Consider the following 15,183-nt stretch of genomic DNA (forward strand, 5'->3'; position numbering starts at 1 on the left):
AGTGCTTTCCCCACATCCTCCTCTCCCCTCTCCTGGGGTAGATGTACACTGCCTCAGCTCCATCTGTGAATACGTCTTCCCATGACCTCGGGCTACAACCGGGAGCAGAGTCGCAGGGCCCGAGGAACAAGTGACACGTACGCTGGCCCAGGACTGCAGCGGGCTCTCTGAAGCCACTGCCGTCTACTCCACACTGTGCAAGCGGTTCCGATCTGCCACACACCATCATGCTCCATATTGTCCAGCTTTCTAGTTTCCACCAGTCTGACACCTATGAAGTCTCACCTTGTTATTGTTTTAATTTGCATTTCTTGATTTTTTTGTGACTTTGAACACCTCTTCTTACGCTGATTAGCTTTTTAAATTTCTTCTTCTCTAGATAGTCTGTTCATAGCCTTTGCTCTTTTCCTTTTTTTTTTTAATGTAAGATTAGCCCTGAGCTAACATCTGCTGCCAATCCTCCTCTTTTTGCTGAGGAAGACTGGCCCCGAGCTCACATCCATGCCCATCTTCCTCTATTTTATATGTGGGACGCCTACCACAGCATGGCTTCACAAGCAGTGCCCTGTCCACACCTGGGATCCGAACCAGTGAACCCTGGTCCACCGAAGCAGAACGTGTGCACTTAACTGCTGCGCCACCAGGCCGGCCCCTTTGCCCTTTTTCTAATTGGGGCTCCTGCCTTTTTCTTGATTTGCAGGACTATCAATGTGAAGAATCAATTATTTATCCCTGTTGTGTGGAGGAGAGGCTAAACGACTGGCCCAAAGCCACACAGCAAGAAGCAGCCTGAGGACAAGCCTGTCTGATCACAGTGCCCTGGGCAGGGTGCCAAGGAGTCAGCCCTCAGAGAGCTCAGCCCACGATGTGGCCCCTGGTGCAGAGCCAGCAACTGCTCCCACTCTCAGGCTCGGCTCAAGACACCTCCACCCTCCACACGCACGAGGAAAGGGGGCTTTAAAAGCCCATCCTTGAGATGGCAGCGCCAGGCCTGGGACAGGGACATGCACCTGCTCGCCAGGCTCTGGGGCTAGCGGGGACTCACAGCAGGTCTGGGGGACTCAGAACTCCACGCTCACAAGAGCACAAGCAGAATGCCAGGGAGGCTGAGGACAGGGCCACGGGGCTTCCTCTGGAGAAGGCAGGGTGAGGAGACAAGGGCGGGCACGGGGCTCAAGAACTCAAAGCTTTGAGGGCAGGGCACGTGAGTGGGTGGGCGCTGGCCTGTCTGTTCCTGGGATGCTGCAGGGAGGGGCCCCCAGCCCACAAAGGCTCCTGACAGGACAGCTGCCCCAGCCCTCCAGGCCCAGCGCCTGCCCTTGGGGTCACAGCCCCAGGTACCCACTGGCCTCTGGAGCCCACCTGCTGGGCTCAGACCCAGCTCTGTCACCATGAGATGTGGCATGAAGAAGGCACTTCACCTCCTGTGCCTCAGTGTCCTCATGGGGTTCTTGTGAGGAGTAGATCAGCTTGGTAGACCACCTGGCACAGAGCACCTGATAAACACCAACTGTTGCTGTGCTGCTAGAGCCTTTCTCCGAGGACCCCAAACACAGCTCCCACGACCAGCTTCTGCTGTGGCTGGGCCCAGCTGCCCACCTCTGTGGTGATCCAGGTTGCTGGGGGTCCCCTCCCTCCCTGGGAGATGCTGCCATAGCTGGGGCTGGGCTGCTTTCCTTCCCCAGGGGTCCCACGTACCACCACTCAGGGCACCTGCGTGCGTGCCCCACCTGGAGAATGAAGAGGATTCCTGAGAGCCCTCAGGCTGAGTACTCTGGGTTCCATCCTGCCCACCCCACTAGGCCCTGCAGCATGTATCCTGTCCTAGAGGGTGCAGCCCGAAGGGCATCCCCCTCCTGCACAGAGGACCTAGCGGGGCAGGCTTGGTTTATTGGTGGGCATCAGTGAACTCTGGGACAGCCTGGCTCTTCTCGGTCGGTCAGCAGACGGGGGGTGGCTGTGCTGCCTGGCCTCGCCCAACCAGTGGGCTGGGGAGCAAGCCAGCTACACGGAGTGAGACATCAGTGACCTCTTTATTTTTGGCTGGGTCAGCAGCTTCCTGGGGCAGGTAACAGAATGGGTAGCGGGCTGCTGGCACGTGCTGACTCTCAGGTTCACACCCACCTGGAAGGAAATGTGCAGGGGTGGGAACTGGCCAGGGGTCTTGGGATGTCCAGTGCCTAGTGCCTAGGGTAGGAGTGTGGCTCTGAGACCCCAGACACAGGGGGTGCCCAAGGACACCTGGGCATCCAGGGGAGAGTGGAGTGGTCAATACCCAATAAATAAACAGCAGTCTCAAACCACTTGGGCCCCAGGCCTCAGGGCGGGGTGGGGGCGATGACAGGCTCTCTTCTTGACTGACGAGAAACTGGCTCAGGGAGCTGTGACTGCCTCTCAGGAGACGGGAATGGAGAGAAACCAGACCTGTCCTTGGCCAGGCCCGCGGTCCCTCTCTGCCCTGGGGTCGGCGGGCCTGCGGGGCATCAGTGGGTTGGGGCGTCAGTGGGTTGAGCCGTCAGGGGTGAGCATGCCTAGGGAAGTCCGCAGCTCTGGTGTCCCTGCATGGGGCCTCTCGGAGGCTGGGTCAGGGGAGAAAAGGCCTGCTTCCTGGGAGCTGACTCAGCTCAGGCCCACACTGTCAGGAGCAAAGGGGCCTCCTCGAGCCCCTGGGGGCGGATGTTGGGTTCCGGCGGCTTGAGAGCTGCAGAGCCCCGTCACAGCTGGCCCACTGCCCCCAGGCAGCGACTCCTAGAGGGTCCTGCTCCACTACTTGCCCAGAGCCCCCCGGGGCAGCAGCTCCACGAAGCTCAGGGCACTCTGCAGTGACGTCAGGCAGTAGCCCTCCTCTCCAATCAGGTACCTGTGTGGAGGTGTGCACGGGGGACACCTGTCACCTGGAGGGGTGCTCTGGAAGGGCGTCTGCCTTTACAAAGCAGGACTTGGATGCTGGGGCCCCACATGGGCTATCAGGGAGGCTGGGCTGGAGGAACAGCCTACCTCCCAGGTAGACGCTGCTCAGGGGACAGCCCCCCAGCTCCTGTCTAGGCAGTGTGCCGAGCAAGGGGTGGTGGGAAGAGGCTGAGAAGAGGGGTGCGTGGGCTGTGTGCACAGGTGAACCCCCAGCCAGGGAGTACATGCCCGGCCGCCGATGCCGACCCTGCCCTGGCCGGGGGACGCCTACCCCTCGTGGATGAACTCCTCCAGGGCTGCGCACTCCGACACTAGCTGGGGGAGGCCACTTCTCAGCGCCACGAAGGACAGGATGGGCAGCAGGTCATCGGCACCACTGTTAGGCAAAAGCACAGCCAGCCGGTTGGCTCCAGAGGCCAGCAGGGCTGCCCAATCCCTGCCAGCCCGCAGCCCCTGGCTTGACCCCTGGAGCAGTCTCAGGCTCATGGTTGATCTCTGCACTGGTGCCACCTGTCTGCATGGGGGCCAGCGGTGGACTCGGGTCCGCAGCACAGGAGACCATTAAGGAGCAGTGAGGCCATCCCCAAACAGGGACCCCACGCTGCAGGGCCCAGGGCTGAGCTCGGAGAGGCCCCATGGTGGAGGAGCGGGGCAGCCGCAACCTCACAAGCCCGATCCATTAGCTGCCCGAGCCTGGGAGCAGGGTGACAGAGTGTCAGCCTGGGTCCCGGGCAGCCTGCTTGCTCTTGGCATTGAGTTTTACTCAGCTCGGCCCCCCAGGCATACCAGGTCCTCCACAAGAGCCGCCTAAGTAAGCTGAGAAAGGAGTAAGTGAGGCCTGCAGGACACTCAGAACCCTGGCCCAGGGGCCCCACAGGTCAGTGGTCTCTGGCAACAGCATGGCGGCAAAGATTGTCTCTTAGTCTGATAACTGGTGAGGCCTCACACACCATGAGTTCCTACTGGTGGCCCCGCCCTCACCTCCCTGGACACCGCACACCTGAGGGAATACAGACAGCCCCTCCCCGGCTCCTCAGATGCCCACGGGAAGAGCTACTGTGAAGCTGCGGCTGCGACTCAGACGCACTTCCGGTCCTGGCCTCTTTTATCTGCGGTGACTTACTTGGAAACGAAAAGGCAAACCGGGGAAGGCAGCAAGTGGGAACCATGCTGGGCCTGCCCCCCCACCCCGACTCTGCAGCTGAGGCCCAGCACCCCAGCCCTAGGGGCAGTGGAGGGAGCATCTGTCTCCCTCCTCTTGGGTGGAACTCCTCCCTGCTGACCTCATCCTCACCTGCAGGCCCCTTGGGTGTACATGGATGCCACAGCCCGCCCACTAGGCTGCAATGACAGGTGCCTTCAGGATGACCCTGGTCCCTGGGGCAGGGTGGCAGGGAGCAGAGCCCCTACAGGTGCTAAGGGGACTCCAGCCCCAGGTGGGCACCAGGGCAGAAGGCTGCTGGCAGAAGGTGGATCCAGGTGAAACTGAGGCAGGACCAGGCATTAGAGCTCCAGGTTGCAGGGCCCAGGTGGGGAAGACCCCTGCCCCATCTTGGGAGGATGGGGCAGGGCTGATGCAGGAACCCCAGAGCTGAGGGCTCAGTGCAGGAAGCAAGCTCTTCACTGGGGCCAGGACAGCTTCCTCCAGACGTGCCACTGAGGGGCCAAGCACGTGCTTCTGAGACGGGCAACTCTACTTTTCACCAGACTAGCCAGGGGGTCTGTGACCCCCTAGGAAGCCCTGCCCAGAGGAGCAGGAATGCTTCGTCCACAGGGGCTGGAGCTGGGCTTCTTGATAGAAATAGGCTGGGCTCTCCTCCATGACGAGCTCTACAAAGCTTATGGGTGAACAAGGCTGCTGGGGCCCAAGTGGGCAGACGCTGGGCAAAAGCCCATGGTCTTGGTGCCCCAAACAGGGTGGGGCTTCTCTCTTCCCACAGGACTCTGAAGGCAGCCCCTCACGCGCCCAGTGAACCCCAGGATGTGCCCTTCCAGGACTCACATGGCAGCAGCACTGGGCTGGGGTCCAGCCTCCTGGGCCCGGTAGTAATCCTCCGCACAGGCGCAGATGACTCGCAGGGCCCTCACTGCAGCACAGAAGCCGGGCTTTGGGTAAGAGGCGGGGGAAGCCCGTCCCAGGATGGCCTGGAAGCCAGAACGGCTCCCGGGCACCCCTGGCACTGCCCTCATACCCGTCACGTGCAGCACGTGCAGGGCTGGGCAGGGCCAGGATGATCCCTCCCGTGGATGTTGCTCTCACATCGCTGATGTCTCGTGGGTCATTAGAGATGGGAGGCACAGGCTCCAGGTTACCCTCTAGGACGGGGATTTGTCATATCCAACTATGTTCTCCCTTCCTTTTTCCAAACCACCCTGCTGCTCACCAATGCATTCCAGCTTCTTCTGGGGGCAGCTCTCCAGAACCAGGAGCCCCAGCTCCTGGGCTGCTGCGCAGTAGGGGTAGGCACCAGCTCCCAGGGCCTCAGGGCCCCGAGGGAGGAGCTTGGTGGGGATGCCCACGGCTGCCGGGGGTGCATTCCTGTAGAGCTCCATGCTCCTGCTCAGGGCAGCCTCCCGGGGGCGGTGCACACTCCTGGGACAGAGAGAGGCCAGGCTCAGCTGCCCAGGGGACCCCGCCCTGTGACGGAGGCAGGCCTGGGGAAAGCTGGCCATGCCCTGAGTCACAGGCAGGTGTGGCACCAGCTGCAAACCTGAAACACCCAGGATGGCCTCAGAGTCAAGTGCCAGCGGGAAGCACAGTCAGAAGTTTGCCCCAGGACTCGAGAAGGGACCTGACACTACAGTGGGCGGGAAAGGCCCTGCGGGGGAGTGGCACTAGGGCTGTACCTGTAGAGGGCCAGCAGTAGGGGCCAAAGCGGGGAGAAGAAGGGCTCCTCGATACAGGCCAGGCAGCGGTCCTTGGAGGCGGCCGTATTCAGGCCTTCAAAAGCCAGGAGCATCAGCGAGAGCAGCCTGTCTGCCAGGAGCAGAGCCAGCACAGCGGCGCTGTGGGGACAGCTGGGCCATCCGGCTAGGCTGGCAGCCCCTGGAGGTCACCCCCAGCCAGCCTTAGGTGCCCAGATGGGCCCCTCACCTGTCACCTCCTCGTGCCCTCCCAGAGCCAGCCTAAGTGTGGGCAGAGCCACCGTTGGCATTCCAGCTCCGTGGGGAAGGGCCTCTGCCTGGTCCTCCCTCCACACCATCCCCTCCTGTGTCCATGTGGACTGGGACTGGAGCAGGGAATCTGGGCCCTCATCCCTGGGGCTCACAGGGTCATACCCAGCTCCCGTAAGGGGCCAAGGACACAGGCCTGGGAAAAAAGGCAGAAAACACTGTCTTTCTGAAAAAGGTTTGTACCCAAAATGGACAACCTGGAAGACTTTTAAAAGCTTATACAAAGACAAGAAATGTGAGACCCAGGGAGACAGAGGATCCACTTGAGGAATAGGGGGACCCGCTTGGGGAGAGGGGGCACCTGTGCCAGGAGAAGGGAGGACCTGCTTGGGGAGGAGGAGGAACATGCACCAAGAGAAGGGAGGACCTGCTTGGGGAGGAGGGGGAACATGCACCAAGAGAAGGGAGGACCTGCTTGGGGAGGAGGGAGAACATGCACCAAGAGAAGGGAGGACCTGCTTGGGGAGGAGGGGGAACATGCACCAGGAGAAGGGAGGACCTGCTTGGGGAGGAGGGGGAACATGCACCAGGAGAAGGGAGGACCTGCTTGGGGAGGAGGGGGAACATGCACCAGGAGAAGGGAGGACCTGCTTGGGGAGGAGGAGGAACATGCACCAGGAGAAGGGAGGACCTGCTTGGGGAGGAGGGGAAACATGCACCAAGAGAAGGGAGGACCTGCTTGGGGAGGAGGGGGGACCTGTGCCAGGAGATGGGGGAACCTGCTTGGGGAGGAAGAGGGACCTGCCTGGGGCCAAGGGGGGACGATCAGAGAGTGTGGGCCCCACAGTTAGAAGGCCACTGACTGTCAGGCCTCCCTCACTGGTTCTTAGAAAACCAGTGAGACCCTCCTCCTTGGAAAAGTCTTGGAAGTTACCTGCCACCCAAGGCCCCAACCCTTAGGGAACCCACACACTATTCTCAAAATGGAAAAGGCTGAGGGATGAGCCTCCGTCATCACCAGGCTGCACACACCCAACAGCCCGACAGTCCTTGATTTGGAGAGACGTGAGTTGGACCCGATGGGACAGCCAGGACCGCCTGGCTGCCAGAGGATCTGAGGGCAGACCCTTCCCCAAACAGAAGACTGGAATGGACTAGACTGCATCTCCCGTGCAGCCCCGTGAGAAGACAGCCGGGCACTAGGGGCAAGCTGAGCCCGCAGCCAGCTACAGCTGCTCTCTGAGGCAGGCGCCTCCTTCTCTGCTAAGCGGGGTGTTTGGCTGGCAGGGAGGCTGGCTGGGGCCAGCTCTACAGATCAGGGCCAGCCTGGCTGCCGTGCAGAGGAAGCCCCTCCTCCGGGGCCTGTCTCTGGCCTGTGACAAGCTTTTTGCTGGCTGTGGGCTTCAGAGTTGGAGCAGCTCCTCCCACCTGCCCACCTGTCCCACGGGGCGCTGGCCCTCACCGATGGCATTGTGGATGTCCTTGACGGTGCTCTTCAGCTGCTCCAGCAATGGCTCCTCCACCCCTGGGGTCTGGGGCTCGGGCCGCCCCCCAGGGCCCTGGCCCCACCTCTCAGAAGTAGCCAAAAACAGTTCTAGGTCTTCGAAGGAGCTGTCCTTGCGTGGCAGGCGGGATGAGGTGTCTGCCAGGGGTGAGGGCGGCCCTGCAGGGGTGCTATCCGTCCCTCTGTCAGGGGGGCTGGGGTGGAGTGGGGGTACAGGAGGACTGGCAGGGGGGTCGTTGGGAGGCCGCAGGGTCGGGCCAGGCTCAGGCAGGGAGAGCATGCAGTAGAGGCTCTGCGAGGGCCGGAGCCGCCGACTTCCAGGGGCCAGCAGCCCGTCAGCGTCCGGGGGCAGGGCGCAGCAGCTCGGGGCCGAGGCGGTGCCCACGGCAGCCCGGCTCACCACCGGGTATAGCGCGCGGTACACCGCGCACTGGAGCTTCTTCAGGAGCTGAGAGATGGGGTGGTCGGGGACGCTGCGAGCAGGGGAGAGGCGGCGTCGAGGGCACAGCGCTGGCCGCCTGTCAGGCACAGCCCCTGGCCGCCTCTGGCCTCTCTCGGCAGCCGCCGTCTACAAAGCGGCCCCGCCATCAGAGACTGCAGAGAAGTGGCTCACGTGTTACTTCCTTGCGGGTGAAGCTTGCAAAGAAAGTATGACCCACCCCTCTGAGATGGCAGGAGGCCAGCCAACAAGCCTCGGTGCCAAGGGGGCAGCCCTGGGGCCTCTGTGGGAGCCTCACTCGCCTGTCTTCTCCCTTTCTAATCCTTGGGGGGAGGGGCTACAGGCCCTGGTACCTGAGCAGGTGGGAAACCAGGCTGGTGACCAGCGACAGGTCTCCTGGGCTCCTCTTGAGCTTGGCCCTCCAGTGCTTCGGCCAGTCCTGCAGGACAGGAGACTTCTGGCACCACAGCGGGACCCCACGATGAGACGCCCCTCCATCCCTGCCAAGGCCTTTCTCCACACCCTTCCAGGGGTGCAGGGAAGACCCCCACAGTCAAGCCGCGGGACCCCTGCCCTGCCCCCAGGAGGAGCTGCTGCCCATGACCACAGCCCGCCCCCACCGTGGGACTCACGTGGTCCTGCTCATACTCGAGGACGGCGGCATAGAGGGCCCGCTGCTCCCGCTCCTCCGGGGTCAGGGCGACTTGACTACAGAACCTCCTGGGGAGGAAGCACGGGGCTGGCAGCCTCAGGGCTGGACAGGCAGGTGGGGGAGGCCCTACCTGTCCCCCCAGCTGCCCTGAGAGCAGTGGGAGGAGACACACCTGTTGGCGGCCTCCTGGAGTCGCAGCCGGCGCTCCTCCATCTTCCTCTGCAGCTGGGATGGAGAGTCAAGGCTGTGTGTGATGGGGGGGGCCCCAGCGCCGTGCTGGACACAGCGGGTACGGTCCAGCGGGACAGGAGGGAGGAGGCAGCAGGGCTGGAGAATGTGTGCCCACTCAGAGAAAGAAGGCAAGTCCTAGCTGACTGCAAGGACGGAGAGGAGCCCGTGGGCACTGGGAGGGGCAGGAAGGCCTGTGCAAAGGTCTGGAGGGCAGAGGAAGGGCGGCTAGGCAGTAACCATCCCCTGAGGACATGCCTCTCCAAAGCCGAAAGAATTCTGTTCCTGCACCCCGATCCTCAGCTCAAGGTCACACTCTGAATTTCCTCCTTGGGACACCAAGGATGGATGGGAAGGATACTGTCTCCTCCCGGGCCTTGGCGATCACCAGGTTCTCCATCATCTGCCGCTGCAGGGACAGGGTCTAGGAAGGAAAGGAGGGAATAACGCCTACTTCCTCTCCCCCACCAACCCAGACCCTCCTTGGGCGCTGCTCACCAGGGATGTCTTCTGCATGGCCTGGCTGGGGTCCAGACGGGCCATCCGGGCCTCATACGCAGCCTTCAGCTTCTGGTTCTGCAGGGAGGCCTCCTCCAAGGGTGTTAGCTCCCTGGAAATGGTGATAAACTGCTGTCCAGGCCCCAGGAAGCCCAGGAATGCTCTGGTGACCTGAGGACACTTCCTGACCCTGCCCTGAGTCCAGAAGGTGAGGAGGTGGTGATGGGGCAGGCAAGGAATATAAAAGGGGGAGGAGATCTGGAGAGGACTGAAGACACTTGCCCTGCTGAAATGTGGGCCTGCTACTGCCAGGACTTCTGGCTTTCCAAGAAAAGCTGGACATCGGAACTTCATGAAAACCAGTTATAGTGTTTGGCAACAACACAAAACTCCTCAAGGGCACCATGTGGACCAAACAGCTAGATCAGTTTGCAACCCATGAAAGGGAGAACGATGTCTACTCCATAACAGCTACCAACGGTCAGCCCTCCACGAAACCTTTCAGTCCCACCTGTCTTCCTGCTTCCATGGGTGGGAGAGGGTTACCTGTGGGGCACACAGGACCGAGGAGGGAAGGTTTGTCCTGGGATGCAAGTCTTGTGCCTGGCCCTGCCCCAAAGCTCCACGTGCAGAAACGAGGTGCCTTGGACCCCTGAGTGGAAGTGGCCCCTGAGGCCTGGCAACAGCAGGGCGAGAAGGACCCAGTCCTCCTTGTTTACCCTCCTTAGGATTCTTGCATCTATGTCTGGGTATCTTTCATCAGTTCTAGAAAATTACCTGCCATTATATTTTCAAATAATGCCTCTCTTTCATTTTCTTCTCTTTCTCTGGAACTCTAATAATCTTATGTTAGACTTTCCATGTCTCTTTCAAAAATTTTTTTTATTTCCTGTGAGTCATTCTAGATATATTTTGGCCTTTCATCCAATTCACTAATTCTCTCTTCAGCTATGTCTATCCTGCCTTTGTAAATTTGTCCACTTGCTTTTGTGCACATGTGTGGATTTTTACTGCACAATATAATTTGTTGTTATTGTTCCAGTTAGTTTTTAAAAATAACTTTGGTATTATATTTTTCATTTTGCTTCTACTTGGTTCTTTGTTTGCTGGGTCAGGTTTTATAGTTTCTTGTTTCCTGTGGGTATTTTCAAACTTATTTTTTATTTTTCTAAATACAGAGTGCATGACTGTTTTAGAATCTGTGTCTGATAAATGTTTTAAGACTGTGTAGGTCTGTTTCTGCTATCATTCCTTCATAGTTTCTCTTTCCTTTTTGTGCTTGGTCATCTTTGTTTGCCACTCATTTTATGAAAGTTGAAGGTGCTCTGCTCCAAAGATGATTTACATTCATTTCTGCTAGGTACAAGGGTGCTTCCACTCTGGGACCCATCTCACTAAATTCATATGGTTAGCTCACTTTGTCTGGCCTTCAAACCCAGGCTCAGCCCACCTTCCATTTTGCCCCATCTTACTTCTTAGAGCTTTGTGACTCTACCACCTGAAGCTTCTGGAAGATCTCTGGCGGCAGAAACGGAGAGAGCTTCCCCCCCTCATCTGAGTACACCCGGCGATGTCGGGTAGTGGGTGCGGGGACAGGAGCAGCCACAGGCATGGCTGGCTTCACGTGTGTTTTCCCTGCAAGACATATGTAGCCAAGAGTCAGCACAGGATCCCCACATTCCACAGAGGAGATGCAGATTGGGGGTATGCTCCAGGAAAACCTTCTGCTGCAGACCCACCAAGCTTGGCAGCTGTCGACTGGGCCCTCTCCAGACACTGCTCGGCCAGTTTCAGCATCTTTGAGGTGTCTGGGGGCAGAGTTTCCCCAGCTTCTGGGAAGCAAGGGACAAGAAGGCTGGTCACCATCACGTCTATCACTAATCAGATTCTTGCTGAGATAAAAACAGAGGCAAGCCCACCCCTTCCTCACCTCTAATCCCTGGGTGACCCTACCCCCTCCTCATCTCACCCCTGGGTGAGCCCACCCCCTCCTTGTCTCTGACCATTTGCCCGGGGTTTACTTCCTGACCCTGTGTGGGCTCTGAGCTTGGCCAGCCCAGCATGTGACTGACTGTCTTGTCATCTTGGCTGGACCAGCGGAGCCCTGTCTCTACCTAACCAGTAACCAGGCCTCACCGAGGGCTTCGTGTATACCTACAGCCCCTCCTCAAGGTAGGCCTTACGGTGGACACAGGCCATTTCACAGAGACAGCTTCATCACCCATCTCCCGCCCTCTGGCTGTCCTCACCCCCACCCCTGACGCTTCCCTGGAGCTTCTGTTCTACATTCCCTCCTCTGGAAACCTCTCCTTATCAGTAGACACGCTATAGGGGCTGCCACCCAAAACCCTCCCCTGGACTCCACCAGCCCCAGCTCCTGACCCACCTCCTGCTTCGTGTACAGCTGGCCCCTCCCCATACTCTATTTTAGCCCCTGACTCCCACTGAAACTGCCCCCACTCACCCACCCATGCTGTGCTCTGCTCTGAGGGCATCCTCCACCTCTCAGGGTCTCTCTCCTCCAAGACATCCCCCTCAGGGCCTCTCCCACTGCACCCTCCTCCCATTCTCCAATCTTGGAGTGAGTGGAGCTCCGCTAAGCTCCCTGGCTTCCTAGGACAGCTCAGTTCAGGTGATTCCCACCTCTCCCTGACCACTGTGCTTCTGTGTTCACTGGGCTGCTGGACATCTCCAGCAGGATGTGCTCATGACGCAGCTCTCCATTCCTCCCTCACAGGTCTGCTCCTGCCACCCCCGCGCACCCTGCCCCATGCCTCACTGTCCCCGCAGAAGCTCACTGTTCCCCCCCACCCCCAAGTATGGTGAGGTCTACCTTTAAAGAACATCCCCAAGTCCTTCACTCCCGCAACTCTAGGTGCTCCCATCACCGCTGGCCGCACTGTGGGTGCCTCCTGGAGGCTCTGCTTCCATGCGGCCTCTCCTCACAAAGCCTCCATGAGCTTCCCCTCACCCCAGATCGACCCCAGTTCCACCCACGGCCCTGCCTGCCCCAACTGCACCTTCCTCTTTCCAGGGTGTCTACGCTTCCTTGTACTCGGTACCTGCTCTCATCCCAAGCTTTTGTGCATCTCTCCACTGGGACTGCTACCCCCATACTCCTCCATGGGCTGGGGTTCAGTGTCCAGTCTCTCCACGGCATTCCCATCCCCTTACTCACAGCACCTGTCCCTTCCTGCTCCCGAGTCACACTGTGACAGCTTGTGCTCACTGAGTGCACACCCATTCACCTTCTGCTAATGACCAAGCAGGCAGAACCCAGGACACCCGCAGGCCTGGCACCCACCAAGGGCTAAGTTGTCCACAGCCTGCCCAACATGGAAGGAGCGGCAAGGCTGAGAGCTGTACCTTTAGTGCTTTCCACTTCTTCCAGCAGCACCTGGGAGATGTAGTGGATGCTCCTCAGGTATTCCATATATGCCTCCTGTGCACGGGGGAGAGAAGCGGCAGAGGTCAGGTCAGTGGAGGCAAACTATTCCATTACGCTTGCCTGGTCCCTTGTGGGAAACACAGGGATGGTGCATCTACTATCTCTGAGATAGACTTGAGACATCCAGCCTGAGGCAGTTGGCTGGTAAGTCCTCCAGGTCTAATCAGTGATGTTCTGCCTGGGGCACAGATTGTCTCTCTCTTCTCCAGACTTGGAGGAAAAGATACCCAGCTGGGCATCAATCCTCTCACTGCCTTTCTCTCCAGCACAGGAAGGAATTGAGACTCTCATTCAGTGTGCCAGGGGAAGCAGCCTTGACAAGTGCTGTCAGTTTTCACTCTATGCAACAAGTTTCCTTCTTGCACAACTCAGAAGCTATTCATTCAGTGGCTTTAAAAAAATATTTCCTGGGAGGTTAAAAAGGGAGTGATGTTGAAAATCTCAGAAGAACGTTCTGGCTTAGGTTCTGGGAAATCCCTTTCGGGAACCCCAGAATACGTACTCCCTGGGCATGCACGAGTCCAGAACACTAGAATATTGACAGTTTCAAGGGTGTGACCATCCTGTTCAGAGCTCCCCGACAGAGCTAGGGGCATTTGGAAGCACAGCATAGTGTTTAGTCTTTTGTTTTTTGCATCCCAGTTCTCAAATTACCCACTAAAGTCTGCACCTCAGAAATACGGATACAATGGATGCCAGGAAGGATTTCCAACTGGGCACCTGCTGCTCTAGAAAACCAACTTGGGGAAAGCAGAGGCTGGCGGGACCGGTGCTTTTCCCGGGCCCTCGCACCTCCTCCTTCCGGGGCAGCGGAGGGGGCTCAGCCCGCTTCTCCACCTGGGCGACACCCCTTCTCGGACGAGCCACGTCTCTCCCCGCGCGCCTTCCCCTTCCAAACAAGCTCTCCAGACGCCTGGAAAGCCGCGGCGAACCTTTCCTGGATCCCGTCCCCTTTGGATCGGATGGACTCTCCAGCGTGTGTCCAGAGAACACACAGACACAGGGAGCCGCCGGCCCCAGACGTCCCAAGGGCCGCGCACACCCCTGTAAGCCCCTACAGGTGAAGCCTCAGCTCCGACGCCCCCCGGCGGACCGACGGAGCGCGCAGGGCGGCAGCCGCGGGAGCTGTCCAAGGTCACCACGGCCCCGAGCCTCGCGCGCCGTCCGCCGCCCGCCGCCCCCAGCGCGAGGGTCCCGCCGGCGCCCACCCCGCGGCCCCGCCCAGCCCCGCCCCGCCCCCGGGTCTGCGCCGCGGCCCCCGCCCCCGCCCCCGCCTAGCTGCGCCGCGCCTCGCCTCGCCTCGCCTCACCCGGGGCCTGTTGCCGGTGTCTAGCTCGATGGCCCCGTTGGCCAGCTTCATGGCACACTGCAGCGGCTTCACCGCGCCGTCCCCGGCCGCAGCGGCCATGGCTCCGGGCGGGGGAGGCGGCGGCGGCGGCTGAGGGGCGGGGCGGGCGGCCCGGAGCCCGGAACGCAGCTTGCGCGGGCGCGGGCGCCACCGGAGCAGCGGACCGCCGGAACAGGTGGGACCGGCGAGGGCGTACTTCCGGCAGCTCCTCCCAGGCCGCCCTGAGCGCTCAGTTCCTGGGGCCGAAGGGGAGGAGGTGGGGATGGCTGAGCTCACAAGTAACCTCCTCACGCACTTGCCACGAGCGTGTGACCGCAATAAGCGGCGCTCTCACTCCGCGTCTGTGACACGCCAACCACGTAGGCACCGCCCCTTGTCCTCACGCCCCGCCCCTTCCTTCACCTTCCTCACGCCGCCCCGCCCCTCCATTCGCCCCGCTCGTTCCCTCATCTCTCTCTCTCTGTGTCCCGCCCCTCTCTGCTCAAACTTCTCGCCCTCGTCGCTCCGCCCGTCGCCCTCATCACTCCGCCCCTCTTTGCTCCACCCTGCTCCAATTCCAGTGAGCCGAGCGGAGCCGAACAGCGGAGCTGAGCGGAAATGAGCGAGCACAGTCCAGCGGAACGGACGAAAGGCTCTGGACCGAGCAGGACCTAGCTGGGCCGAGTGGCCAGGCCCAGCGAGCCGAGCGAGGCCGAGTGTAACCGAGCTGAGCCGAGCGGGGCCGAGCGGAGCCGAGCCGGGTCGAGTGGGGCCGAGCGGGGCCCGGCCGAGCCGAGCAGAGCCGAAGCGGGCCGGGCTGAGAGGAGTCAAGCGGGGCCGAGCAGGGCCGAGTGGAGCCGAGCGGGGCCGAGCTGAGCCGACCCAGGCCGAGCGGGGCGGAGCGCCGGGGCGGGCTGTATCCGCGGCCGCCGCCATGAAGCGGGACCGGCTCGGCCGCTTCCTGTCGCCTGGGGCGGCGGGGCAGCGCGGGGGCTCGGGCGGTGGCGGCGGCCGGGCCCGGGGCCGCCCCGCCCGCGGCGGGCCGAGCGTGGACGAGGCGGCG

At 60.7% G+C, this 15,183-nt stretch overlaps 2 protein-coding genes across 10 annotated transcripts in view; one reads left to right on the top strand and one right to left on the bottom strand.

The window, feature by feature from the left end:
* Window positions 1–2,014: 2,014 nt before the first annotated feature.
* VPS9D1 (VPS9 domain containing 1) lies at window positions 2,015–14,512 on the bottom strand. 9 transcript variants are annotated; one of them, XR_006891655.1, is made up of 17 exons: window positions 14,103–14,512; window positions 12,712–12,787; window positions 11,085–11,177; window positions 10,818–10,980; window positions 9,346–9,457; window positions 9,209–9,271; window positions 8,792–8,844; window positions 8,600–8,687; window positions 8,321–8,406; window positions 7,487–8,001; window positions 6,005–6,220; window positions 5,758–5,887; window positions 5,295–5,503; window positions 4,913–4,997; window positions 4,205–4,366; window positions 3,182–3,286; window positions 2,826–2,860 (listed from the first exon to the last, which is right to left on the bottom strand). XR_006891655.1 is itself a non-coding variant. In XM_046683332.1 (16 exons), the coding sequence occupies exons 1-16, from the start codon at window positions 14,199–14,201 to the stop codon at window positions 2,767–2,769; spliced, it is 2,184 nt and encodes a 727-aa protein (XP_046539288.1). In that variant the 5' UTR covers window positions 14,202–14,512; the 3' UTR covers window positions 2,015–2,766. The 9 variants fall into 9 exon arrangements, 8 of the variants coding, with proteins under 8 accessions (XP_046539288.1, XP_046539287.1, XP_046539291.1 ...); XM_046683332.1 differs by lacking the exon at window positions 4,205–4,366 and having other exon boundaries at window positions 2,015–2,860; window positions 11,085–11,174; XM_046683331.1 differs by lacking the exon at window positions 4,205–4,366 and having other exon boundaries at window positions 2,015–2,860.
* A 171-nt stretch (window positions 14,513–14,683) lies between these two features.
* Window positions 14,684–15,183, top strand: part of ZNF276 (zinc finger protein 276) — a 22,652-nt gene continuing 22,152 nt past the window's right edge. The window contains exon 1 of the mRNA XM_046683340.1: window positions 14,684–15,179. Within this exon, the coding sequence (XP_046539296.1) occupies window positions 15,055–15,179 (125 nt within the window). The 5' untranslated portion in view covers window positions 14,684–15,054. The remainder of the gene's footprint in view (window positions 15,180–15,183) is intronic.

Source organism: Equus quagga, chromosome 13 (assembly GCF_021613505.1).
Source record: "Equus quagga isolate Etosha38 chromosome 13, UCLA_HA_Equagga_1.0, whole genome shotgun sequence".
Classification (NCBI taxonomy): domain Eukaryota; kingdom Metazoa; phylum Chordata; class Mammalia; order Perissodactyla; family Equidae; genus Equus; species Equus quagga.